At 41.1% G+C, this 26,286-nt stretch overlaps 3 protein-coding genes across 3 annotated transcripts; 2 read left to right on the forward strand and 1 right to left on the reverse strand.

The window, feature by feature from the left end:
- Positions 1-795: 795 nt before the first annotated feature.
- On the forward strand, positions 796-9,917 carry rec8b (REC8 meiotic recombination protein b). The gene is made up of 18 exons (XM_020087392.2): positions 796-966; positions 1,090-1,158; positions 1,452-1,594; positions 2,228-2,303; positions 2,464-2,581; positions 3,591-3,666; positions 3,981-4,045; positions 4,853-4,934; positions 5,045-5,111; positions 5,927-6,119; positions 6,577-6,711; positions 7,281-7,356; positions 7,950-8,122; positions 8,426-8,465; positions 8,577-8,652; positions 8,731-8,832; positions 9,045-9,151; positions 9,347-9,917. The coding sequence occupies exons 1-18, from the start codon at positions 911-913 to the stop codon at positions 9,418-9,420; spliced, it is 1,728 nt and encodes a 575-aa protein (XP_019942951.2). The 5' UTR covers positions 796-910; the 3' UTR covers positions 9,421-9,917.
- A 1,310-nt stretch (positions 9,918-11,227) lies between these two features.
- Positions 11,228-12,470, forward strand: LOC109629529 (uncharacterized). The gene is made up of 4 exons (XM_020087273.2): positions 11,228-11,466; positions 11,542-11,641; positions 11,740-11,869; positions 12,313-12,470. The coding sequence occupies exons 1-4, from the start codon at positions 11,372-11,374 to the stop codon at positions 12,405-12,407; spliced, it is 420 nt and encodes a 139-aa protein (XP_019942832.2). The 5' UTR covers positions 11,228-11,371; the 3' UTR covers positions 12,408-12,470.
- Positions 12,471-13,496: 1,026 nt separating this feature from the next.
- On the reverse strand, positions 13,497-24,280 carry ipo4 (importin 4). Its single transcript, XM_020087718.2, has 30 exons — positions 23,952-24,280; positions 23,587-23,673; positions 23,381-23,460; positions 23,226-23,267; positions 22,742-22,871; positions 22,136-22,315; positions 21,900-21,965; positions 21,676-21,777; positions 21,477-21,560; positions 20,644-20,796; positions 20,474-20,527; positions 20,145-20,254; positions 19,912-20,020; positions 19,392-19,521; positions 19,143-19,256; positions 18,684-18,797; positions 18,474-18,597; positions 18,224-18,335; positions 18,006-18,139; positions 17,839-17,916; positions 17,525-17,582; positions 16,899-17,004; positions 16,508-16,701; positions 16,327-16,377; positions 15,987-16,112; positions 15,643-15,869; positions 15,422-15,554; positions 15,199-15,303; positions 14,491-14,560; positions 13,497-13,990 (listed from the first exon to the last, which is right to left on the reverse strand). Exons 1-30 carry the CDS (start codon positions 24,015-24,017, stop codon positions 13,860-13,862), a joined length of 3,270 nt encoding a protein of 1,089 aa, XP_019943277.1. The 5' UTR covers positions 24,018-24,280; the 3' UTR covers positions 13,497-13,859.
- Between the last annotated feature and the right edge of the window lie 2,006 nt (positions 24,281-26,286).

Consider the following 26,286-nt stretch of genomic DNA (forward strand, 5'->3'; position numbering starts at 1 on the left):
ATTCAATTCAATATTCTATACAAACAAAAGTTATCATCACCATAACAGCTTGTAACGAATTAATAATAATTAATAACTATAAAAACATTCACTAATAATAATAACTTTATTTGTAAAGTACTGTTCAAAACAAGTGCTGCAACAAAGTGCTGTACATAAAACAAAAGAATGACAGACATAAGAGAAGAATATGACAGTGAATAAAAACAACAGGGCCAATTTATATTAAATGAATGAAACACACTGACAAAGTGAAATAAGTCATCACAACCACCATAAAATAAATAAAACTGGAATCAAGAATACTAGCAGCTTTGTTCAAATGTGTTTTAAGGAGTGTTTTAAAATGGGTGACTGATTCAGCGCATCTGATCTCCTCAGGTAACGAGTTCCAAAGTCTAGAGGCTTTGACAGAAAAAGCACAGTCACCTTTGGTTGTCAGCGTAGAGTTAGGGACAGATAAACAATATTAAATATCTTTTATGTAAATATTGTCCACTTTAAATTATCCTCCTATACTATTAGTGTTCTTAATTTATTTTCATTTTTGATTTCTTTTTTTGTTCAAATGTGTGAATGCAATAGTGAAAAAAATACAATTTACAAGTACAAAAAGTAAACTGTAAAAAGAAAATCTAGAATCATTGTTTAGTGTACATTAGTGTAAATTAATCACTTCTCCAAACATTGAAAGCATCATCTCCTGAAAACTATTTTCTAATAGTTCATGAACGCATCATCAGCTTTCACTTTCAAAATGATGAATGCCTCAATCTGATTGGTCCGCTGTGATTTGGGGCGGGGAAACTTAAGCGCACTTTCTAAACTTTTAATATTTTACATTTTAATAAATATTAAACTTTTTACATTTCCCCCTCATAGCGTCCGATATTTACAAAAACATAGAACAATGTTTTACTATCCAAACGTCCTCCACCGCCACACCGGATGTTTCTCCACAATATGGTGAGTTTTTAAAGAAGCTAGTTAGCTCGTGTGCTAGTAGCTACATAGCGAGCCTGAGGATGTGACAGAAATAATGTTTGAGCTAAAGTTCACTAAATGTCCTAAATGTGTTTGATTGTTCAGGTTAGCAGCCACCAGAGGCACCAGGGTGACTCGCAGAGAGCTTCTCAAAGTCAATGTCAAGCTAACATGGTAAGAAATAGCTAATGCCAACCTCTCTGCTTCAATAAGGTAGAGCAGATAAAAGATGCAATTGATTTTTGTGTTGTATTTCAGTAACATTAGCTAATATGTTCATTCATCACATTACTCAATATTAAAGAAAACAGAGACATGTTTGTTAATGTTCATCTTTAGCAGAGAAAGGATTTGATCTACTACATGTAATACTTTATATGCAGCTACATCCTATATTCATTTAAACATTTAGCTTTTTATGACATAGTTAATGAATTTTAACGCATTTTGGTACATTTATTTTACAGCGGGGACATTTTGGGCTACGTGACGGCTCAGGTTCCTCCATCGCAGCCCAACCTGCCGAGGCCTCGCTTCTCTCTCTACCTGTCGTCCCAGCTGCAGTATGGAGTGGTGGTCGTCTACCACAGCCAGTGTGGCTTCCTGCTCGGTGAGAGAAAAAGGAGCGAGCAAGAATAGAAAGACCAGGAATAGAAAATCACTGTGAAGTCACAACTCTCCTCTAATCTACATTGTTGACACATAATATGCTGTGACTTCCTGCTGTTGTAGGTGAAAGATCAGAAAGTAAGAGCAAGAGACAAAACATAGAGACTTTTTGTGCAATATAAAACCCACATGCTTTACATTGCGGCTGTTTCCCAAATTAACCAGATACCATGTGACCCAGATTACAGTAAAGCTTTTGAAAGCTATATATATCATCGAACACAGCTCAACAGTCTCTATTCATCTTCATCCATCTGCAAACTACAATACAACCATAATTATCAGATAATTTGGACATGAAATCAGAACACATCTGCAGTCTGCAGATCTTTGCCTAATGTAGAATAGGGTTTCATTTTCAATAAGCAATAAATAAGTTTGTGCATAACAAGAGCTTATAAATTACATCAAATGCTGAAATAGAAAATGTAATTACAGGAACATCATTCAGTGCCTCCTCTTGTTTAGAGCGGACCTTCAATACATTTGTCATGTCAGATATTTTAAAAATTGACTTATATGTGATACATCTTCTTGTAATACCAAGACTTCTGTGTGAAATCCCCTTTTCCAGAGGAGGTTCAACAGACCATCGACCGCTTTCTGCGTGCTAAAAGATGCTCACGCATTGACATGGCTGAGTCTGACAGGTTTGCACACACACCAAGGGGAAAATACACAGTGGAAGGGTCTTTTGTAGCTTGGGGAATCTAAAATTTTAATCAGAACTGTGCAGATCTTGAATGTCTTTGTGGAAGATGGATATTTTTAAAAAAATATTTTTGGTAGTAACATTTCTTTATCCAACAGGCTGGCCCTGAATGTGCCTGACAGCCTGTACCTGATGGAAGAGACAGAGAGAGCTCAGGACCCCTTCTTCGGTCTCATGGAATCACACCAACTCCTCAGCCCCTATAGAATACTCCAGGTACAATTTACCATTATTTATGCACCAGTACAGCCAGACTGCATGTATAAATGTGTTTGTGGCTCTGAAGACCAGACAACAACACAGGGTGTGTGACCTAATGTCTGTAGTGTAGCACAAGATCACCACCCCCACTACATATAATACATCTTTAAATGCCTCGGACAAACTGCAGATTCCAGGATTACAGTCTCACATCTGAAGAACAGTTAACTAATGAGAGAAGGTATCTTATCTAACACGATTTATGACTTTTGGCGCTTAAGCCTTTGATGACTAAAACATCAGTGAATTTGTCATGAACTACAATTGGATAACAGTAAGTAGATTACTCTGACTGTATTTAGCACACACAACATGAGCCTTCAACTCCTGTATGTGACTCACTGCTTCATTACCTCACATACACAAGTTCAGGTCACTCTCAATCTGCCATAGATGTGCATGATATCAGACTGAGTAAATCATAGCAGATCGCTTTTACTTACTCACTCAGTTCCGGCTGCTGCAGATATTGCCAACATGTCTGAACTTTGTCCTCCTTGTAATCTCTTCCTGTGGAAATACCACATGTGATTTAGATTTAGCTCAATACTAAGTGTTTCTTGAGGACAAAGAACGGTTTCGAAATGTCAGAATGATATTTACATTGCAATGGCACAATAATATATAATACACAATAATATATATATTATTGTTTACTATTATCAGAAAAACTACATGTTGAGATTAAATTTCCTATTCAGTATTTTAGAAATAAGGAAGTATATCAGATATTAGTAGACCTCCTATACAGTTCACCACAGAGGGCCACATGAAGTTAAAGCAAAGCAGCTTTTAGTATACGGAGGCAAAAGAAAGAAAATCTTTTACTTTTGAAATAACCCTTTAAAACTATTTGGTCATTTAACCATTTTTTTCAAGGCTCAGTTCACACTTTACAATCATAGAAAAGGAAAATAAATTAGTTTAACTGTATGAAATGTTTGTAACATTTATTTATTTGTAGACTGCGTTTACAAGTGAAGACGTGGGTTCACAGCACTCCCTGGTGCCCAGTCCCCTCACCACACTTAACAACGAGGGTAAGACATCATTTGAAACATTTTAGCTGTGTCTTATCGTGTTGGCAACTGATCATGGACTCTATGATTACAAGACTGCTTGATATACAATATGCCCACTCACATACTCTATCATGACTGGCAATAACGCTCCCTTCATCTCAATCAGACAGTTCAGGTATTTTTACTTTGTGATATTGTGTTAAAATGCATGAGTTGAGGATAAAGCCAGGCCCAGAATTCATTCTCCTCTAGAATCATCATTTAAGTGCCACACATCCCTCTTTTGCTACAAACATTTGTGCCTCTGAATTCCTCCTGCTGTGTCAAACCAGGTTTCAGGTCACTCTCAGTCGCCATCACGCTGACAGAGAAGGAGCAGTTCGTCATCACTGCTGAGGTAAACTCTTTTTTCAGAGTCCAGCGACACGAAACATCACAGTCATCATTTTTAGATGTAGCAGGCATAATATGATTTCAGGTCCTCAGCAGTGAACCCACCAAGTTCAAAAACCGAAGGACATAAAGACAACAGAAATTTCTCAATTGTATCAGTAGGATGATGTAGTGTTTCATTCTGCTGAGTTTTGCTGGAGGTTTGTGTTTTTCACTGCTAAAGAAATATATCTGTGAGAAACAATTGTTAAAAAAAATTCCATTAATCTTGGAAATGGTAAATGCAGTGACATTAATGGTGCAAGAGAATGTGGAAGTAAAATACCTGATGGCTAACTGGTTGTTTTGAATTCACTGCTCAGCACACACAGTGCTGAGTAGAAAGCAGAAGTACATTATCTAAGTCATATAAACACAGCTGTTTAACAACAGTAAATCTCCATACCTACGCTGCTGCACTGTCAGCCTCCTTACTGCTTCACTTAATGACTCATTACTCTCCTCCTGAAGCATCATGAGCAGATGAAGGCTGTTTTGACTTGATAAGATCTGACTTAATTACATCAGCTTCCACTCTGTTCCTTCACAGAGACATGTGGCTCACTTCTCTGCTGTCCTCTTCTGCCCTCCACTTGTCCACTTGCCCCATGGGTTTATTTTCGCTTTGCACTGAAAAAGTTATATTATCTTATACTTATATTATCCATCACTTAAGACACTAAACTGAACAAACTTTATTGCCTCGGTTTTTTTGCCTTATTCATATCTTGACATTTCATTCTGTGACTGTCCTCCTCTGTCTCTCTATCAGAATTTCGAGGGAGAGGATCTTCCTGAGGTCACAGACAGAGAGATCAACTTGTTGATGGATCAAAACGACCAGTTCTGTAAAGGTGTGTGTTTCTATCATAACCATTAACCATTTTTCTTATTTATATCTATGTGTTGTATGTTAATATCTCACATTGCTTCTCTGAATGTTATGTACATGTGTGTTCAACAGAAGTGGAGGAGCAGCGGAGCAGGGAGAGAACCAGGGAGCTTGAAGGAGCCATGTCCTCTTTTGACCAGTGAGTCTTGTAGAGAAACTTTAACCTGACCAATGATTGTCAGTCCCACAGTACTTAGTATATATTAGCATTACAGGTGTAGCAGAAATGATAAATTCTAGCCATTCATGGATGTGCTGTTGGACACAAGTAGAGAGAGATATATGCTGGGGGAGACATCTTGAGACTTAGGGGTGACAATTGCTCATGGTACTCTGTTTGTATATTGTTCCACCTTCTGGTCTCCGTGATCCATTAAGTCCACATTTAAATCTTCTGCATAAGACATCAGCTGCTGCCTGAGTTTTCCTTTCACCAGCTTCCAGAAAACCTCCATAACAACCATGATCCTGAATGCACTGTAGAAGAAGAAGATGAGGGGAGTGTACATGAAACTGATGCAGAATTAGAACTGTAGGCTATTTGAAGAATAACAAGACTTAATGACCCAACCGCAAATATACATGTAGGCCAAGGGCTAATTCCTGGTTGAACGTTGCAACGATTGGCTGTTGTTAAAAAAGTCCAGAAAGTTCTTGCTCACTTCTGTTTGTGTTCTGGGGCTGGGCTCACTGGCAAATTACAATAACGTTAGTAAATGTACGTTAACATATTATTAATGCAGAAGTAGGTCAGAGGAGTGAGGATGTGTATTCAATCCCCATAGATCTGAACTGACTAACTTTATAAGTATACCATGTAGACATTAAACAAGTGACTAAATCTTTATTCAGTTTTGTATGTTTAGTTCAAAACTGTGTTATATGCTAAATAAATATATTTGGTATAGTGTGTTTACTATAAGTGTGTGTGTGTGTTTGTGTTCTTGTTTCCAGGCTGAATAAAACAGCAGTGAGAGAAGAGCGGGACAGTGTGTTCCTGCTGGATGAGGAGACAGGTCAAACTGTGGACATTACTCTGGCATCTCTTGGCCGAGAGATGACTCCACTGCGGGTTGCTATGCCAACCCCTCCCTCTGGAGAATCTGGGACGCAAGTGGACCAAGAGAGAGAACGTTCAAATGAAGAGGTGATGCTGTCAGATAACTCAGACCATACAAACATCTAAACATGTTTGTTTTTCTCTTTGTCTGTTGAGGACCACAATAACTAATCATAAAATGAAAAAACAATAAAATGTGTTAATCTGTAGATAAATAGAATACATTGAAAGTAATTGATATTTTAATGAATGAAAAGCTTCATAACTATTAACATGTGATCTTCCATAGCTGTCAGATCATAACATGACGTAAACACTGACAGTGACAAAGTTGTCGTCGGCTTTGATTTACATTCCACAGAGTGACTCATCAGCAGCCTTCTGTGTTTGGTTTTGGACACATGTAATGGAAAGTACATGTGGGTGTGTCAACACACAGATTATATTTTCCAGTATGTGTCTTGTAGTTGTGATGTCCCATCACAGACCCAGTGCTGTAAACAGGTTGTGTAAAGACACTCTGTGTTTCTCACTCTGACATCAGATCAAGGTCTGTCCAATCAGGAGACCTCCTGGAAGTCGCAGGCGTCAGCTGGTCTTTGCAGACCCTCAGGTCCAGATTTCTGACAGAGCAATGAAGGAACAGATTGTAAAACCCAAGGCGGAGACACTGGATCTGGTACAGAAACACACTGGGATGGTTTCACTCAGCAATACAAATTACAGAGAATGAGCACTTTATTAGGAACACTGTGCTAACATATACACACACACTGTAGTCTAGATATTGTATGGACCATAGACTGGTTATAAAGATGAGTAGGTAATAAAGACCACCTCCTCCATGTTAGGACAAACTAAAAAGTAACAGTAACATCAAATACATTCTCAAGATGGTTTCTGTCATTTTATCTGGGACATATTGGCTTCATTTCTGGATAGTGGGAGGAAGTGGAAGTCTTAATATACAGTCTATGGTCACACATAAATACACATTGAAGAGGATCAAAGCTTCACTGACACTGAACAACTGATGATCAAAGATTGAACATTCAAAGTGTCTCTTCATCAGGGTGTCCACCGGAGTTGTAATCCATTGTTCTCAATGTCCTCACTCTTTCCTTCGTCCCTTCATTCCTTTCCTCTTTCATTTCCTCTGAGACACCATCATTAGTCTTTAAACCTCTGCTCTGTGTGTTTCTATTTGAAACTGCTGCATCACTTTACTATTGTGTTTGTTTCTCTCAGTCCGGTGTGTTGCTGGACTTGCCGTCTTTGACCAAGTGGGCCACACCTGCTGAGCTCTTCAGCGCCCCCTGTGGATGTCAGTACTAAATGCAACAATTTACCTGTTTAATCATCTGTGCTGTTGACTGAAAATCATTTTAGAACTTTTTCTTGAATAAGGAAATCCTGGATAGATATATGGATTATAGAATATTATTAACAATGTCAGAACAAAGAGAGGAAAAAAGAGGAGAAATAAAGTAAATGCTAAAAATAGACTACCAACGTACCCCCCAAAAAATAGAAGTAATAAGGATTTGAAACCTTGAATAGTTTGGGGGAAATGTAAAAATCTGGTAAATTCGAGATCTCGAAATGTGAGGCAGAGAAAATGCTCTGAGAAAAAGTATTTCATGTTTTTATCTTGACAAATTAACACACATTTCCATAAGGAAATATACTGTTCATGTTGCAGAAACTCGACCTGTAACCTCTCTGTTAAGAGACACTAGAACATAAGTCATCAGAAGGTTTGTAGATGTTTTCTAATCAGTGACTACCTTGCAGAGCCTCTGAGACGTGTTATTAGTATTGATTACAGCTCAGTGAACAGCACTGACTTCCAACAAATTCATCACTTCAGCTCTCGTGCAGAAAACACAAAATGGTGACCAAATTCCCCGTCCACAGCCCTCCCTCATGCTGACCTCCAGTTGCTATGGAAACAGTGTGCCTTGCTCACTGCCCTGCCTGTGCATGGGAAGAACCAAAGTGGGGAGATGGAGAAAGAAGAAGAGGAGGAGGAGGCGAGAGTGGAGTCTGAGCAGGACCGAGAAATACTGAGGCACTCGAGCATGAAGCAGGTGGGTTCAACCAGCTGAAGTCTGTTACTTTGTTTTCTTTCGTCTAATTTCCACATAATAACCTGAAATCAAACACAGAATCTGGGAGGGCGAGCTGATAAATAATCTCACCAAAGTCCACTTTTGCTCGGATGCCAACATCTGAGGCAGCACTCTGAGGCTATCGCTACAATAATGAAGGTTACGCAGCTTCCCTGCAGTTGTATCCTGCCAACTGAGTGTGTTCAGTTCAGTGATCAGACAAATTAGATTATAAACCTTGTGTCTGTGTCACGAAGCTCTGCCTCTCACTCTCGCTTTTAGATATCCAGTGAGTCAGGACTGCAACCCGCTGATGGCTCATGTAAGAACTCTTCCTCTCTCGGACACTAAATTAGTTCTTCAGATCCTAATACACAAATTGTTCATTTCAAGCTGTCAGCGATTCATTGTGTGTTTGTTTGTGTGTAAACAGCTGTATCAGATGTGATCCTGGACATTTCCAGAGAGGACAAGTCTGGAAATGATGTGATCACCCCGACTGGGAGATGGTGAGCCTCTGATGTTAAGACAGACGGATGACTTAATGGATAAAAAAGGCAAATCAATGTGTGTGTGTGTGTGAGCAGGTCTCCGCAGGAGGACACTCGGCCACTAATGGAGCCTATAGCAGAGGAGAACATTGAAATGCCCGAGGCACAGACTGACACAGAGAGCAAGGACATGCTGAGGTGCTTCAGACACACACACCTTAGTGAAACTAGGATTTTCTTCCACATTACTCTAAGATGTAGGAGCAGAGGAGAAATCCGAGAGCAGATGTTTCACATGTGCACAAACACAGTGTGAGCACGTCAACACATAGTAATAAAATGTTCTTTTATATCAATACTTGTAGTTTGAATCATAACCATGCTCTTCTCACGTTGCTTGTCTCTCTCAGCTGGATCTCCTCCATCCTGCAGAGGTTTGCTGAGGTCACCTTTGACTCTCTGCTCCCCCCCGAGGCCGACCGCACCACTGCAGCTCACACGCTCTACAAACTGCTCGGTGAGGAAATCGACAATCAAAAACAAATATTGACAAGATAAACCAGGTTGACTGGAGGAGCAGTAGAGCTTTTAATATGAACATTTGAACATTTTTGGTCAGTTGGAGTTGTATGATATTATCTTTGCATCCGATGAAAATACAGATGACACTGGTTCAATCCCATTTCTTCACATCGATGCTTCTCTTCCTCAGAGCTGCTCTCTGCCGGACACGTGACCGTACTACAGACTGAGCCCTACAGCAACATGACCATCACATCTGCCTGAGACTCTGACCTCGACAGTAATCCACACTGAGGCCTCACACAGACAGAATTAGTTCCTATGCTCACCTTGTTGAATCCTGTTTTTATTCTTGCACATGACACAGTCACACATGAGATCATCAGTTCTCCCACTCATACGTGAACATGCGTTCATTCTTTTTTAATCCAATGTTTTTTATGAATTTTAATATTGAGTATAATTGAGGCGCATTCATTTGCTTCTTTCCAGTGTTATTTTTACATTTTTAAAGTTTTTAACCAATTTTAATACGGTTTGGATTTGTTCATGTTGTGAGTTTAAACATTTTTACACATTTTAATGGTGTTTAAAGATCTTTACATGTTTTTATTGAAGTTTTTAACGTCTCAAAGAACCTGTTGGCTTTATTGTACATTTTGTGTGGTTTTTAACCTCACAATTTATATCTGCTGTGTGAATTTTTAGCCTTTCAATTATTTTACTTTTTTATTAAAGATTTTCATGCTCAGTGGAAAATATGATCTTTGACATTACTCTTCCTCAGACCTGAGACTTTTTGGATTTTATTGGGTTATTTCGGATATGATGTCACTAAAGTTGAGGCTTAAAATTGTTCTTCTGAGGTAAAAAGCAGAGTTAAATCTCCAGCATCAAAACAATGGTGGTTTGAGAATATCAGCTTTGTCGTGTCTCACTAGGACCATGATGTTGCTCCCCATCAGACAGTTCCTTCCTCACCTCATGCCTCAATAATTTAACAATAACGTGCTTGCTGATTTCACTGTGAGAGCGTGTGTGTGTACATTGGACCACACACTGGCACCTCATTGTGACTGAGAGGCCTGAGCTGAGGTTTTAGCTGCAGCCATAGGGACACTCATCCTGATTTATATCAACACACAGTCATTGTGTTGATACGACTTGTGATGCATTCAGGTTGTGCCGGTATGTCAGGAAACGTCATTCTCACTGACATGTAATGTTCTGTTACAAAACTACAGCATCTCAAAGAGGTCGACTATTTTGTCCCCTATTGTGTCCCTCAGTTATTTCAGCTTCAAACACTAACAGACTGTTTACATCATCCAAACTGTACATCACCCCCCTGCTGGCATCAGGCTGATGTCTGTGTGAGTGTTTATTGTGGTGGAATGTGCCATGTCCAGAGGGGTAGTGTAAGACCCCTGCAGTGCAGACAACACACATGTCCTACCCGTGTGCTGAGTGCTTTGTTTGTTTCAGAACAACTAAAAATGAGGTGTGACGTCTCATAAATCAACTTCCTGTTCACCTAAACTGTCAGGAGGAGAGACAGTGATGAGCAGAGGTGGAGATTTGTGAGATGATCTCATTACACAGTCATAAATGTGTCGTCCACGCTGAACCTCAAGTGACCGCTTGACGTTTTCTCATATGTTGTGTGGGCAAATGTATCTGTTTGTCAGTTTTAAGTCATAAATATTCATGTGTAAAACATCAGAGCACATAGCACCTCAATTTACAGCCGAAACACACTCAAACACACTCACACTGATAACACAAACACTGCCATCTGTCCATCAGCCTCCTGACAGCCTAATGAAACTCACATGTGAGCGACACATAACACACATCCTCACCAGCTGCTTATATCAGCCAGGAGGGCAAAGCATGGGTCTGTGTGTATGACACTCATTCTCTCCAGACGCATCAAGCTTTGAATCATCGGCCCTGAGAGCAGAACAGAGCAGGACGGTGTTCACAGAGAAAAGGCTCAGGAGTCTCAGAGGTAGAGATCAGACGAGAGAAGAGGCAAAGGGATACGTCCCCTTCTTTTCTTTTGATTTTTGAGAGTGATCCAAACATCAAGCTGGCGGCAGATGAGACGAAGAGCTTGCCGGTGGGGGGAGATGGCGCCGGAGGCCGGGACAGCCCAGCAGACAGGGAGTGCCCCGGAAAGCTGGTGCGCGTTGAGCTGGAGTGGGACATCCCCATGGCAGTGACGCTGCCAGTGCAGGTGCAACCTGACCCCGCAAACCAACCCTTCCCCTTCCTGGACACGACACTGGCTGACCTGGGCATCGAGGAGTGAGTGTGCTGTGAGGAACCTGCATAAAGAAAGACGTTTCAGGTAGATTTCAATATAAATGTGTGTGCGTGCAGGTCAGAGGTGAAGGAGAGGGTGGTGTGGGTCGACACCAAGAAGACGCAGGTGAAGAACAAAGCAGGGAAGCTGAAGGAGAAGGAGATCACCATCCTGGAGGTACGACTTAGAGATGACAGGAATCCAAAAATTCTGTTTCTACAAAAGAATGAGGAAGTAGTAAAAGAACAAAAAAGACATTTGGTTTCTTCTCGTAGGTGCGAGTGAAAGCACAGAGGCCTGGAGATGAAGAGCTCCAGGAGGTGTTGTACAGCACTGAGGCCCACACTGACCGCTCCTTCTGTCGCACTGGAATGAACATCCTGCCTTGGAAACAGAGATACACAGGTCCGCAGAGAGCTTTTACTGATTTACTTACCTGAAGTTATTTTACTCTTAGTTTGCCGGGGGGGGTTGTGCGTCAGTTGTTGTTAGTGTGGCTTCATAAAATGTAGGTAATTGTTTTAGTGCAACCAAAAGGTGAGTTGGTCTGAGGAAATGTGTGAACTCTCACACTGATGTGGATCACAGCAGTGTGCTACACCCTGAGGAAATGAAATGACATCATCCCAAAGATGACATCAGTGTATATTAGAGTGTGTGAAATTTGGCTGAGCTTGATTGTATTTATAGGACTGCTGCAGGTTGTTTATCTGCATGTTTCTACTGTGTACAGTTAGACAGGTAGTGATAAAACAAACCACACGCCAAGCTTCAAATGTGTGGTTATGTCTTCATGAGTACATACTGGTATCAGTGGGCTTACAAACACCTCTCTGTGTCTGTGTCAGACAATGGATTGACACCCGTGCAGATGACGATGGCTTTGGACGTGGAAAATGAGCAGCTGGACTCGACTGAGGCGCACGGACAGAGGGATATCTGAAGAGAAACATCTCAGACCTGGGTGTGTGTGTGTTTCGCTATAAATCACTGAGCTGCACATTTGCTTCATCTTTAGAAGGAGGTTAACATAGTTGTTTAACTAATCCAAGGCAAAGTTTGCATTTGTTTAGAGGATTCAAAGTGTCTCATTCTACACCAGGTCGAATGTGTAAGTTTTAAATCTGCCTGAATTTAAAGATTATTTATTTTTTTCCTAAATTGTTGCATTTATAAAAAGAAAAAGAATCTCTTTCACTTGTCGATTGTGTGGCAGGACACGTTTGTATAGTTAAGTCTGTCCAACTCTTGAAATATATACGATGTAAAGTGTTCAGCAAATAAAGCTGATTCTGATGGAACCATAACAGAGGATGAAACTTCAAATGTGGACGCCACACACAGATTCGTGCCGCTTTCATCATTCAGAATGACTGAAATCCAGTTCAATTAAAATGTTATCTTAAACCACAAACTCTGACCTAATGTGAAATATTGTTACATTCTCCCGTTACTGTATTGAAACCCTTCAGTGACAGGTTTCTACAGAACATGATGATGTCACAGTGAAGTTGACCTTTGACTTTTTAGGTGTAACACATCATCCCTTCATCATTTCATCCTCTTGAGACACGTGTGAAATTTTGTCGTAATTACCATGTGGATGTTTGAGTAATGGCCGTTACAGGGACCTTGACCTTTGACCATCAATCCTACATCAGTTTATTTGAGTCCCAGTGAACGTTTGAGACAAATGTCCTGTCAGGCATTTCTGTGAGACGAGGGTGCAGTACGACAAAAAAAACAAACTTGAGCTTCACATGGTCACAGGTTGAGCTGCTCACCATTAAAAGTTTCCTAAAGCTACAGAAAGCAGTTAAATAATAATAGTGTTAACTATGAGTTCTAATGTGTCCAGAGAGCTCTGAGGGTTTTCATGACTAAATATCCACCGGAGTTCACGGGAGCACACGTCTGAGATGTTGTGCCATTAGATTAATCCCTTCTTAAGCAGCAGATGAATCTGAGTAAAGCAGAACAAGTGGAGAATCCATGCAGTCTCTGGCTACAGTTGGTGGCTGGGAATGAAATATTATATTTAACAGGAGATCAAATTTATTGCTTCACATTTGGAGCAAAACAGAGATCTGTGTGAACAGCAGCAACAAGGCAGTAGCAGTTCTTAGTAGTGCTTTGCAGGAATGACAAGAAAACAAAATACAAATGTAACCAAAGGATGGTAAAGAGGGAGTCTTAAAATAACCAAACTTCAGAACGGGCATGCAAATAAGTAAATAAATTAACTGTTGAAACTTCAAGGGAGAACTGCTGAGGGTAATAATAGCTATTGTAGATATCTGAAGTGCTGAGATCAGTTTTTAGGGATCCATTAGCAACAACAGTCCCTTTTAACACCTCCAGTATAAAAATTTGTTTTGGCTGGCCTCCTTGTCGGCTACGCTGCAGAGATGGCAGCGCTGAGTTTGGCCTGTTGCTCTCCAGCCAGAGAGATCACAGCTGATTGGAAGTCTGCAGAGTGGCGCTGAGCAAATTCCCTCATCAGCAAGGCCACGGTGTTCTGGGTTTCTGTGGACGAGAGACACAAGCTGGTTTTCAGACATGAACTCAAGTCGGGAAAACTGGATCTGGAGGCAGAACATGACAATTTAAAGTAACACCAGCTTTAAGCTCCTTTCAGTTAGCCTTTGTTTTTATGATATCGCTTTCACACATATGTTTGCAATTTGGTCATAAATGAGTCTCTTGCTGTCCCTGCTTGAGAAATTCTGTCGGCTCTTATCACCAACAGCTCTAGAATGTCTTTGTCCTTCCAAGTTGATATCTTTGTCTGTGTCTTCTATATGTATTAAACCTCTTTCATTCATATTTTGGACTCTTCCACTTCAGGGAAATGTCTGGACATCCGTGCATGTGTGAAAGCAGAAAACCAGCAGTGATACAGATAGATTTGTGGATTTCAGTGAGAGTAAACATTAAAATAAACTATATACACTGTCTTTACACTCTGCAGTTTCCATGCTTCATATCTTGCATTATGATTTAAAATTTTAAGCGACAATATTCACCTTCATCAACCTCCTTGTTGCCCAACACATGACTGGATGCAGCAACTATGGGCTTCATTAACTTCAAAACCTGAAAAGGAAAAAAGAATATTCAAAACAAGTCATCAGGAGATGTGACATATCCTCTGTAAACAGAAAAATGCGTGACATCCTTCTGTTGCTTATTGGTAAAAGGTTCTGAGGTGAGAATCGACTCAATTTGACCAAGTCAAACTTGTTGCCATGGAAATACAGAAAATAATAAAAAATTCAAGAAGCACGTGATATCAAAAGACACCATTTCACTACCAGACTGACATAACTATGAAGCTTCTTGAAAAAAAATCCACATGTTTATGACTCCAGATACAAATTGTTTACAGGCACACTTGTAATCCAAGCATGTGATGTTTGACAGACTGTTGAGGATGACATCATCACAATGCTGTATGCATAAGTGGTAGAATGCAGGAATGTAAAATTTAAAATATTTAATCAAAGAATTACAGAAATATTGTCTTAATTGTTCATCTAAATTCTAGAAAAAGCTCCTTATATATAAATATATTGCACATTTTTCCTTCAGTCTCGTTTATTTCTCTCTGAAACATCCTTATTTTTTTTAATCTTTTTTTTTTGTCAAGCTTCCCAGTAGAGTCAGAATCTCAACACACTCTCTCTCTGCAGTGGGGATGTTAATAGTGAGTGTAAATGAGCTGTGTACTGTACCAGATCAGGACTGTGTGTGTAGAGCATGGCCAGGCAGCTGAACACCGTCTTGTTCTCCTCCAGGTCCTCTTTAAGAGGGAGACGAGCCACCAGAGCAGGAACCACCTGCCACAGAGCACAGCAGCAGATTGGCCTCAACAAACAATTCTGTCGTTAGCTGAATGTCCTGCTCACTGGTAGAGATAGAGACATCTTGAATGAGCGGAGTAAATTGTAACTGTACCTGCTCCAGAGGGACAGCCTCTACATTACTCAAGATCATCCTGCAGAGGGCAGCACACAGGTTGTCGATCACCCTTAGGTCTGACTCTTTGGTCAGCATGTTGGAAAACACCGACAGCATCATCGGAAAATCTCTGGTATACAATTAGCTAAGGAAACCTTAGAAAAGTATTATATCACAGCGCTAACTCCAAATAGAAGTGCAAACGGGTGAAAGGATACGTTACAACGATGGGTCCAGCCGCCTGGGCCAGACATCCCAGTCCAAACACGCTGTTGTTGCGAACCTCTGCGTCACTGTCCCTCACTCCAGCTACCAGCACAGGAAGCAGACGGTTGGACAGTCGCCCCGCCACTCCTCTACCCCCAGATACACCCGCAAGGGCCTGCAGGATTTCCCCAATAGTGCCCACAGAGAAGGAGCGTTCTGCCACCGTGCACGAGGATTTCTGTTGAACAAAAACAAATGTCACTCTGCTACTGACCAAAACAGGCAGTATGACATAGTTCTGGAAAAATCAGTGGAGCAAACTGATTTGAAAACTTGTCTGAGCATCCAGACTCACAGCTTTGCTCATGATCAGAGGCAGCAGGTCATTGAGGAATGGGGCGAAGCTGTCTGCAGGGACAGAAGCGGCCACTAGGGGAATCCCCTCCCCGGCAAACTCCTGTAGCATGGCGTCATACTCCGCCTGCAACAAAAAGCATGCAGAGTTGTCTGGCAGGGATTTGGACATGAAACACATGCACCCAGAGTGGCAGATGAAATTGAAATGACAGGAAAAGGGTTCCCTGACACGTGTTGCCAAAGGTTCTTCAACAAAATATTGACTTTGAATCATTCTAAAAACGAGAAATAAAAAATCTTGATATTAAATGTTCAGAAGCATTGAGGATGTGTTTCACCTGTTGTTCCTCATCATCAGCTTCATCAGCACCACCATCCTGACAAACCATCTGAACAGACAGAAAAGAAAGAAGGAACCACAGCAGAGGGTTATTAGCAACTAGCTTTGCATTTGAATCAGTTTTATCAGTTGTAGCTTTGGCAGATGACGTCATCTACGGATCCCCTTTAGTCTCTCACCTTCTTCTTCAGCACATCGCGGATGATGTAGCTGATCTCCTTTAGGCGGGACGGATTTTTGAAAACCTCCTCCTTGCAGGACTTGATAACGTTGTTCATGGTTTCCAGGACCCCCATCACGACCTGGCGCTCCTGCTCTGTCCGAACCGTTTCCAGAAAGCAAGGCAGCACCATGTCCAGCAGCTTCAGGAGGGCTAAGAGATGGAATAAAGTTCAAATTAGCTGAAGGCAAATACATTGACACCTGTTGGACAGTTTCAGAAAATAAGGAAACCTTTAAGTTAGCTGACATACACATTAATGTTTGCAGCGAAGAGCAGCTCTGCACATTTCTGCATTTCCTATTAATAATAATATCAGCAGTGTAGACTTCCTGAGAGTAGAGCTTTACCCTGATGGTTGGCCTCAGTGGGATTCTCCTTCCACGCTTTGTGCTGAGCTCGACAGAACTGGCCCATGGCTCCAAATGCTGCCCTGCGGACATCTTCATGGGGAAACTAGGGAGGTAGAGAAGTGAGGGAGCATAGAAAAGCATCAAGTTGTAGCAACGTGGATAGTGTGGCTAGGCTTTTATGCTGTGATGATAAAAACAGAAACATGATTGACTGCTGAGACTGACTCACAATCGATTGATCGTGTGCATTGACAGGGTCTTGCTACCATTATTCCATCCCTCCATCACTAAGGCACACACTCTGGCTCAAAATGTGCAAGAAGGCAACATTCCCACCAGGTTCTCACTGGATTTAACTGAACATGCGAAATTTTTCATTCCTTAAATTTCAACCCCCTTATAAATAAATAACAGAATAACAGATTATTAATTTAGAGAAGTCATATTATACAGCATTTAAAGGTCAGTGTTTGCATAAGAACAAAGAACATGTTGCAAGATCAGAACTTAAAAGTCTCAGACACAGACAGGATGTAAACACAAATACCGACAACAATGTGCCCAAAACAGAGCATTAGAGAAAGAGCGGAGGTTTGACCAAACAACCTGACGCAGTGACTTACATCTCTCATCTCGTAAACCTGCTGGAAGCTCGACTCCAGGAAAGCTTGAAAGGCAGCTCTGTCAGAGGAAAGCACAGCAACAAGTTCAAAACTACCCACTGATATTAATATACAGGCTTCTGAAGAACATATGACTGAATCAGAAAAAAATATTTAAACTATAAATCATCCCTGCAGTTCTGACCTTTAATTAAGGACATAGCTGCATACATGAATAATATAACAATACAATGTGTGAGCGTAGCAGTAAATATAATATAAAGGCTGAGCCAGAATCCTGTTATATAATGTGTAAAAACTGTTAAAAATCTTACCCTGTGTTGAAGGCGATCTCTCCCAGTGCGTCACAGGCGTCCTCCTTCTCATCGATGTAAGCATTCTCAACACTGAAGCTGAGAGACGGATAAACGTGGCGTCAGATGGAATTTGGTGCAATTTGGTCACAATACGTAAAAACCTTCTCTCTGTATATATGTGTTACCCTGCAACATCGTGGACATCCGCCTCGGTCTCATCTTCTGGAAAATCAGAGACATCATTTTCTTCCTCTCCGTTGTCGTCCTCATTGTCTTCATCATCCAGCAGTACGAACGTCTTGTCCTCCTCAAGGTGAGCCTGAGGAGGCATGATGAAGAAAAGTCAAACGCTGTATAGTATTCACATCATTGAGGACTTGCAATGACAATATAGATTTTTTACCGTGATGCCTTCATTAGACTTGAGGGCGAGCAGCATGACTGTGGTAATGGCAGTGAGGTGAGGAGTCAGGCATTCAGGGCTGACTGTGGATACAGCAGAATATAGACTGTACCTAAAAGAGGGATAGTGAAGCGTATGCTATTATTTCTGAATACGAGAAAAGGCACCAAAACAGTTGTGGCAGGAAGGAAACCATATGTGTTCAGGAAATAATTTAAAAAACTCCTCCAATTGAGAAGAAGCTACGTACGTGCAGCGTCTCAGATCAGGGTCATCAATGGTGTCCGTGAGGTTGAGGCCCAGTTGAATACACTCCGCAGCCAGAGGACTGAAGACATCTTTGCCGATGGTACGAGCCAACACAGACAGAGTGTCTGACAGCAACAACAAAACACAGTCAACCTCCAGTCATCCAGGCTACATGCACTGAGGCTGTGGTTGAGACAGATGCAGTACCTACCCAGTGACTGAGTTTGTAGAGACCTCATTTCTTCTGTGGTGGTGGTCAGGAAGCCCTTAAGGCTCTCAATTACTGGAGGGAAGTACGGAACCAGCAGCTCTTTGGCAGCATTGGCTGAGAAGAAGGTGATTCATATTTTGGTCTTGAGTTTGACAGTTTCATCAATTATCAGCCAGAGTCCTGGAATATTGTTTGGCTAAGATGTAAACCTGCTGTCTCTTTCCCCTTCACAGAACAAATACTCATACTTCAGTAAAAGGAACCCATACGCTTGCAAAGTGATGCTGCCATGTTAACTATGAGAATCTTTTTTTTTTTTTTAATTCTTTTTGTGTGTGTTTGAATTAGGGAGCAAACTGAACACTGTCAAAGTGAGATGTAAGGTGTTAATCTTTAGTTTATAGAGTAAACCAGAAATAACATGCGTGATGATTTTCTTGTGAATCTGTCACCTCTTACCTATGGCACCGATGGCAGACACAGCGAGCTCTCTTATCTTGAGGTTTTCAGTGTTGTTGAGGGCAGACAGCATGGTCTCCATCAGAGTGGGCAGGTACGGTTCAATATCTGACCCTATTTAGAGAGAGGAAATAAAGAACAGATAAAACAGGTTGTTGTGAAGCTTCCTGATTAGCGTTAAGTTTTTTTATACTAGACGAGATGTGCAGGTTCTTCTGGACCAGTCATATTAATCTTCTTTTAGCTTACCTAGGTTCTCCATGAAGTTCTCGAGGGCGTAAAAGGCTTTGGTGACGTGGCCGACCTTGGCCTGGTTCAAAGAGGAGAGGTATCCCAACAGCAGAGGCATCAACTCGGAACAGAACTTACTCACCTCAGGCTGAAAAGAGGAAGAGGTGGAACAAAGGTTAGGAACAGAAAACAGAGAGATTCATGGTATTCAACTCTAATAAGATAATTACTAGATTTCCAGCGGTGGCCCTACATTAGTATTAGTAACACATACAAGTTTTGACTTTCACATGGGAAAAAATATATATATAAAATTGAGCACATGCAAGTTCGGTCAAAATGTCTGTCAACAGTCATGTGATAAGAAGATTAACTATTGTTTGAGAACAAAAAGGAGAGGTAATGTAATTTTGCCAATTTGTATTTGCGAACGGTGGCAATTACACAACTATATCAAAGTGCTATACTTTGTCATCACATGTAAGCATAGCATGCAGGATATGTACTATTGAATAAGAGGATGTTTGCTCTGACTCACCTGTAAGTGTTCAGAGAACTGTCCCAGAGCAAAAAGGCCAGCACAGCGCACCACTTGATTACTGTCAGAGAGACTCTGACACACTGCCTGCAGCATTGGTGACAACATCCTAACACAAGTACACACACGGGTTAATGTACTCAAATCTTAGTGACTGATAACATATTCGTTATTATCATTTGCCAACAGACCGTCCCTCAAATAAAGGATTTTTGAAAGTCTGATAAACATACTTGGTGCGTATGTGGTCAGCACATCCCTCAGCCAGTACTGCAAGACACAAGAGACCCCCCTTCTTCTGATAGGGGTTGTCACTGGCAAGACAGGCCTGAGTGAAGGGCATCTGGAACACAAGATACAATGCAAGACATGGTAATGAAGCAGGTATGTGATTCTGATCTCTTAACACTTTAAATCTGCATAAAACAACAAAAGAAAATTCAACATACAAGATGTAACCTCAGTAACTGTATATTCTCTTACTATACAAGTTTATGCTTTATTTCACTTTCATCGAATAGAGCATGTTAATGTTCAGATCCAACATGTCTACATGACTTACCAGTTGTTGGAAGAGCTTCTCTGGAGGCATGTGGAGCGCCATTGTGTCGATGATCTGGATGTACAGAAACAAATGAGGTCAAGTCTTATGTGGAAGTACACACATGGATATTGTAGAACAATACAGAGGAACACACAGTGAATCAACCCCACTAATCAACTTCTCCCCACCTGTGCGGCGCAATGTTTGGGATTGTCATTGTCTGTGTCTCCAGAGTCGTCCTCGTCGTCCTCTGGGTCCTGCTCCCCGGGGGGTGGGGCTGCAACAAGTATGGGGAAGATGGCCTGTAGGATGGGGTTCAGCAATTTCTGCTTCAGCATGGTCTGTGAAGTAGAGGAAAAGGTGATGGATGTGTTTTACTAATCAGTGAATTAGGGAGTTTGTTCTGAGCAGCAGGTGTTGCGCCTCTTCTTCTTCCAAAGTTATTTTTATTCTTTCAGTTACATGTCCGTCACGTGTTCGCCTAGGGAGCTGGCAGGAAAAGTTCCAAAAAATGTTGGGGGCAACAGACTTAGACATTACACAGCATATCTAAAAGCAGCTTTATACAAATTCAGGACACGTAACTTTGTCTATTCCCTGATTAAGGCCAAATTTAGGTTAATATGTATGTTTTTGAGGTTTTTATTTTATCTGTACCTCTGAAAGCTAAGTAATACTACATTACACCAATGAACTAATAATAAATAATGATTTCCCAGAGAATTGATGAAAGTTCCAAATAACAGAAACACGTTTGTAGTAGGTGTACATGGGAAATATGTAAATAGCTACACATGAATATAAATAACTGTAATCTGCTAAGATTATCTGTCTATACAACTTTACTTTTGTAACTGAATATCAAGATAAGATGAGGGGACGTCTGCCGACCATCTCTTCAGAAGAACTATAGATCCTTAAGGAATGAGGTTCACCATGACTATAGATTCTTGTTGCATGTTTATGGTCCTTAAGGACGGATAGAGGACATTTTTTTCTTGTGGCCAAGAGGTGACTTTACCTTGCTCTTCAACTTGATGAGGAAGGTGATGCAAGAGAGACCTTTCACCCGCAAAGAGTTATTCAGTGTGGTGTCACTGCCCACCTGACACAAACACACAGTGAAATTCAGAATACGGACATTATATGTCAGTTACAGGGAAAAGTTGAGAATAGAAAATTGCAGAGGAGAAATACAATACAGACTTCATAGCTCATACCTCCAAGCAGAAACGGACAATGTCGGCAACGTGAGGGACGATGACAGACACCTCGCTCTCTATGAGCTCATTGAACACCTCCATGGCCTCGCTGGCTTGGTCCTGATCAGACAAAGAGAAACACGATGAATGACCAGGTCTGATTCATCCATGATCTTTAATACAATTGACCTACAGCAGAAACAGCAACAGTGATCAAATGTTTTTAACAAATCACAATTTACCTGATCTGCCTTGATGATGTGTTTCAAAGCCCCAATCAGACTTGGGATGATCGAACGCATCAGGGTCTATTGGGCAGCAAAATGTAAACTGTAATTTGAAACATGTCTTCAAAATGACTTTAAGTTAGATACAGTTTAGGGCTTTGGTTACGGTTGATTTACTAATGGTTTGTCTATATATTGTAAGAAACTGTGGAAAACAGGACATCAATCTGAAAACAGTAACGCTGCCTCACCATCTCCTCTGAGCCGGTGTATGCAGTAAAGGCTGTGAGGGTGAGGATGCAGTAGTACAGGGCTGTTGGGTTGCTGGGGTCCTGTAGCACAGCACTGAACAGCTGTAGCAGCTGGCAGTAGTGAGGCTTGAAAGGCTCAGGGTTGGAATCCATCACCTTGTTCAGCAGCAGGAGGCCAACCTGTCAGGACACAAGAGATTAGATTTTATTGACAAATTCAACACCAGTCTGATTTCTTAAAAATATTTCGCACTGAATCTAAAGCTGCTTGATGGTTTGGTCGTTCCTCGCCAACTGTGCTGTCAACACGTCACCTCTGCCTTTCATACACAGTGACTCAGTGTTTTCAGTTTCAAAATGTAACCACGCTGCCAGAAAATGGCAAAGAAGAGTTTTGGCACCAGCTTGTTTTCTCCAGGAGCACCATTATGTGCCTGTTGCCATGACAACAGTCTCTGCAATGGACCTGTTCACACACCCGTGCCTCAGGCTCAATCCATGTAGCTCTAGACGACCTGAGCGCCAAATCAAAATAGGAGACCAGCTGAAAAAAATGCACGTTCAAGGACGGTAACACCGACCACAAACAGGCTAAACTCCCTGTACCTGTCTCTCATGAAGGTTGCTGCTCTTGGTGGCCTGATTGAGGAACTGCAGCAGGGCAGGCCAGCGGTCTGGTGTCTCATGTTTGACCATCACTGCGCAGAGCTGGGAAAGCGAGTGCTGCACAGTGTGTCTGCAAAGTGATTCACAGACAGGACTCCAGACTTATTCATTCATATACGAGTATAGAAGCTCTAAGTGACATCTGTATCATCTGTTTGTCTAGACAACATCCTTTTTAAATACATTAAACCAGGGAAATTCAGAATCAGAATAATTTATTAAATAATGACCTAAGTGGATTAAAGTATTTTTTGGTACGGTATGGAAAAGCTCATGTTAACAGACTAAGACAAAGGGGACACTGGACAATATATGGACAAGACAATATCATGTACAGTGAGATAATAGGGCAGGGTTGAGATTACATGCACATCATAAGTGTTCAGATATAATTAACTAAGACTGTAAAGACTGAATAACTTACTCTGTTTCCTGCACGAAGGCCTGCAGCACCACCGCCTTGAGGCTGTCAGAGCAAAGCAGACATCACCAAGTTATTTTCAACTTTATTTCAACTCTAACAAGGGGCACAATGCTGCAACAGTGTAAAAGACTTCATTGAAAAAGTTATGACCACACCTCTCTCTGTCGTCCGGCCTTATCTTGCTCCAGTGTTTCTTCACTCGCAGCCTCAGCATCACTGCAGCTGACTGACGGATCTAAGAGGGAAAAAGCTGGTTTACATGCATAGTGAGACACAGAGACGATGGCTGACACCTGTCGCTTGTCTGTCGTTCTGGAGAAGATGCTTAGATTTGAACTTCTCACTCAAACACAGCGAGTACCTGGGGGTTTTGGGAGCCGGTCATGACAGCACACAGGGCTGGGACAATGGCTGGATCTTTGAAAGCCTGCTTCAGCTGGGCTGTGGCCTGACAGTGGACAAAAGAAAGAGTGATCTCACCAAGTCTGGCTGGCTGGCTGCCAGTCACATAGCTGCAGAGGCTACAGGGCAGCAACACATGGCACAACCTTAAATCTCCATCTTTACATTGAGTTACCGCACTGACAGTCAGCAGCTCAACACAGAACACACTGGAGCTGAATAATGCCCAGTGTTTTTACAGTTTGTCAGCACACACTTAGCTAGGTTAGTTAGCTAACTTCTTCACACTGATGTTAACTTGAACAAAGTTGCGTGGGGCGTCACCTGGTGAATGACGGCATTGTCAGGCTGTGTCAGCTGTAAGAGAATCTGCTCCAGTTCTTCTGTCATGTCTGTTTCACCTCGCTTCACCTGCTGGAGGATGTTTTCTGATAAACCTGGAACAACTGTCACTTCACTTCCTCTGTGGCTCGGTTCGACCGCGATCAGCCGAGTTAACGTTCACTTTGTAAAACTTCTTGGAGGGTCAGGTGTGTTGTGGAGGAGAGGAGCCGATGAGGTGAAGCTGACAGACACGTCCTGCTCGAACCGACACGAGGGACAGAGGCTGACACGAGCCGCTCGTGGGATAAGTTAAAGGGACCCGCGAGTCTTCGGCCGGGTGGCAACAAACAGCGCCCTCAGCTGGACAGGAGGTCCCAGCACAACTCGTTCAGACACTAAATGAGAAAAAGAAGAAGATCCCTAATACACAGACGTGTGAAGTTTAAAGACTCAGCTAGTGAACTTCTGCAACATTATTTTACTTAATTATTACTTTTTTTAAATCCTATCTATCTATCTATTTGCGAAATATTGCACTGTCCATTCCTCTACATTTGTGGATGATACAGCTGCTCATATTACTTTTTGGTATTTGAGTCATTTCCATTAATAAACATATCCCAGCTACTCTTCATTATTCATTACTTGTGGGAAAAGTAAAAAATGTCACAATTTTTCATGGTCAGAATTGTTGTGCTCACATTTCAGAGGCTGGATCAACATTTCTCACATATTTTTAATGATAAATATCTCAGACCTTTACTTTTTAGTTCTTTTCCTTATTGGATATTGACTGTAAATTTATAAGGGGTTATTTAGTCAAACAATTTAAGCATAAGGTTGGAACATAACAGAATATTCTCAACTGTATAAGTAAGGATGAGAATTAGAAATGCACATGTAATATAATGCATCTTAATATTGAAGCGTAATTGAAGTAGCAGACCATGATAGTGTAAGCAAACCTGATCTTCTTGCATCTTTCCATTGTGGTATTGCTCTTTACCATGTGATTAAAACGTCCTCTGATTTAAATCAGAATACTATGTGTCTGTCATACTGTGAAGAAAGTAGCAGGTCAAGGTTGCCTGGGGAAGGGTGGGACTCCATGATCTGTTTTTAAAAGGCAGACTTTTAAGAGGTCATTTGCAAGCATCAAGACAACAAACAAGAGACTGATAGCCTCACATTTCACAAAACCCACACCCATTACACAAAACAACACACCTTAACTGACTGATCTGCTCTCAGCCTGTAGAAGAAAGGAACACCAGAGAAGATAAATTCATTTTCTGAGAAATGCAAGAGGGGGAATTCAGCACACATTTTTTGGTGGAATTCAAAATCCTGCTTATTAGCACAAGGGGGTAAATATTGTATGTTAATATTCTATGGTTCTTGCCATGATAGTACAAAAAACAACACAGATATACAAATAATACATACAAGTATAATGCAATTAAAATTACACAATTGTTTAGCTATTGCAACATATTCTGTAGTGTGATCTTCAAAGGTAAAGCTTAAGTCTTATCAACACATACCAGCTCTAATGCACTGCACACTTGTTTACCCATCCTCCATTCAGCCCTATACCTCCACCACCACCACCCCCCACATGTTTGTGCTCGTACGACATCACACAAACACACCCAGAGATCAGTAGAAATGCTAATGTACCCATTAGAGCTACTGTTCTCACATAATGTCGCCACTAACTGAATCATTATCACATCAACACACCCAGGGTTGAACACAAAGCTGATTCGATGGTAACGTGCAGGCTGATCTACCTCATCTTTGTGAAAACGACTGCAAATGTCTATGCATCAACATGTTCAACCCACTGAATCCGATGGAGGCCTGCTGGGATTTGAAGATACAGTCATTGCACATAAGTGCAAAAATAAAACCATCAAATAATGTTTTAAATCTTTAAATTAGAGGCTAAATGTTTCCTCTTATCAAACAGCCCGTAAATAAGTGCTCACACTGCCTTAGAATAAAAGTTGGATTGTTTACAATAACTTTTAGTGGTTTTTAAACTATTCATGCTTTTAGTTTAGGAGAGTACATCTCATTAAAGCATAATTAATCATGTCATTAAGGGATTTAACAGACACTAGAGCCTGTGTGCTGACAACACAGTTAATGTTGACAATTGAATTAAATTATTATGGGAAAATAAACCCAAATGAAAAATGAAATCGAATTCAGTATAAACTGATGACAAGAAGGTACTATAGTAGAGACAGAACTAATACATTTGACACCAGTTCCTTGGATCATGTTGTTCATCATGTTCAATAAAAACAAAGTCGTCAATTATCAAAAT

This window comes from Paralichthys olivaceus, chromosome 17, assembly GCF_024713975.1.
Source record: "Paralichthys olivaceus isolate ysfri-2021 chromosome 17, ASM2471397v2, whole genome shotgun sequence".
NCBI lineage: Eukaryota > Metazoa > Chordata > Actinopteri > Pleuronectiformes > Paralichthyidae > Paralichthys > Paralichthys olivaceus.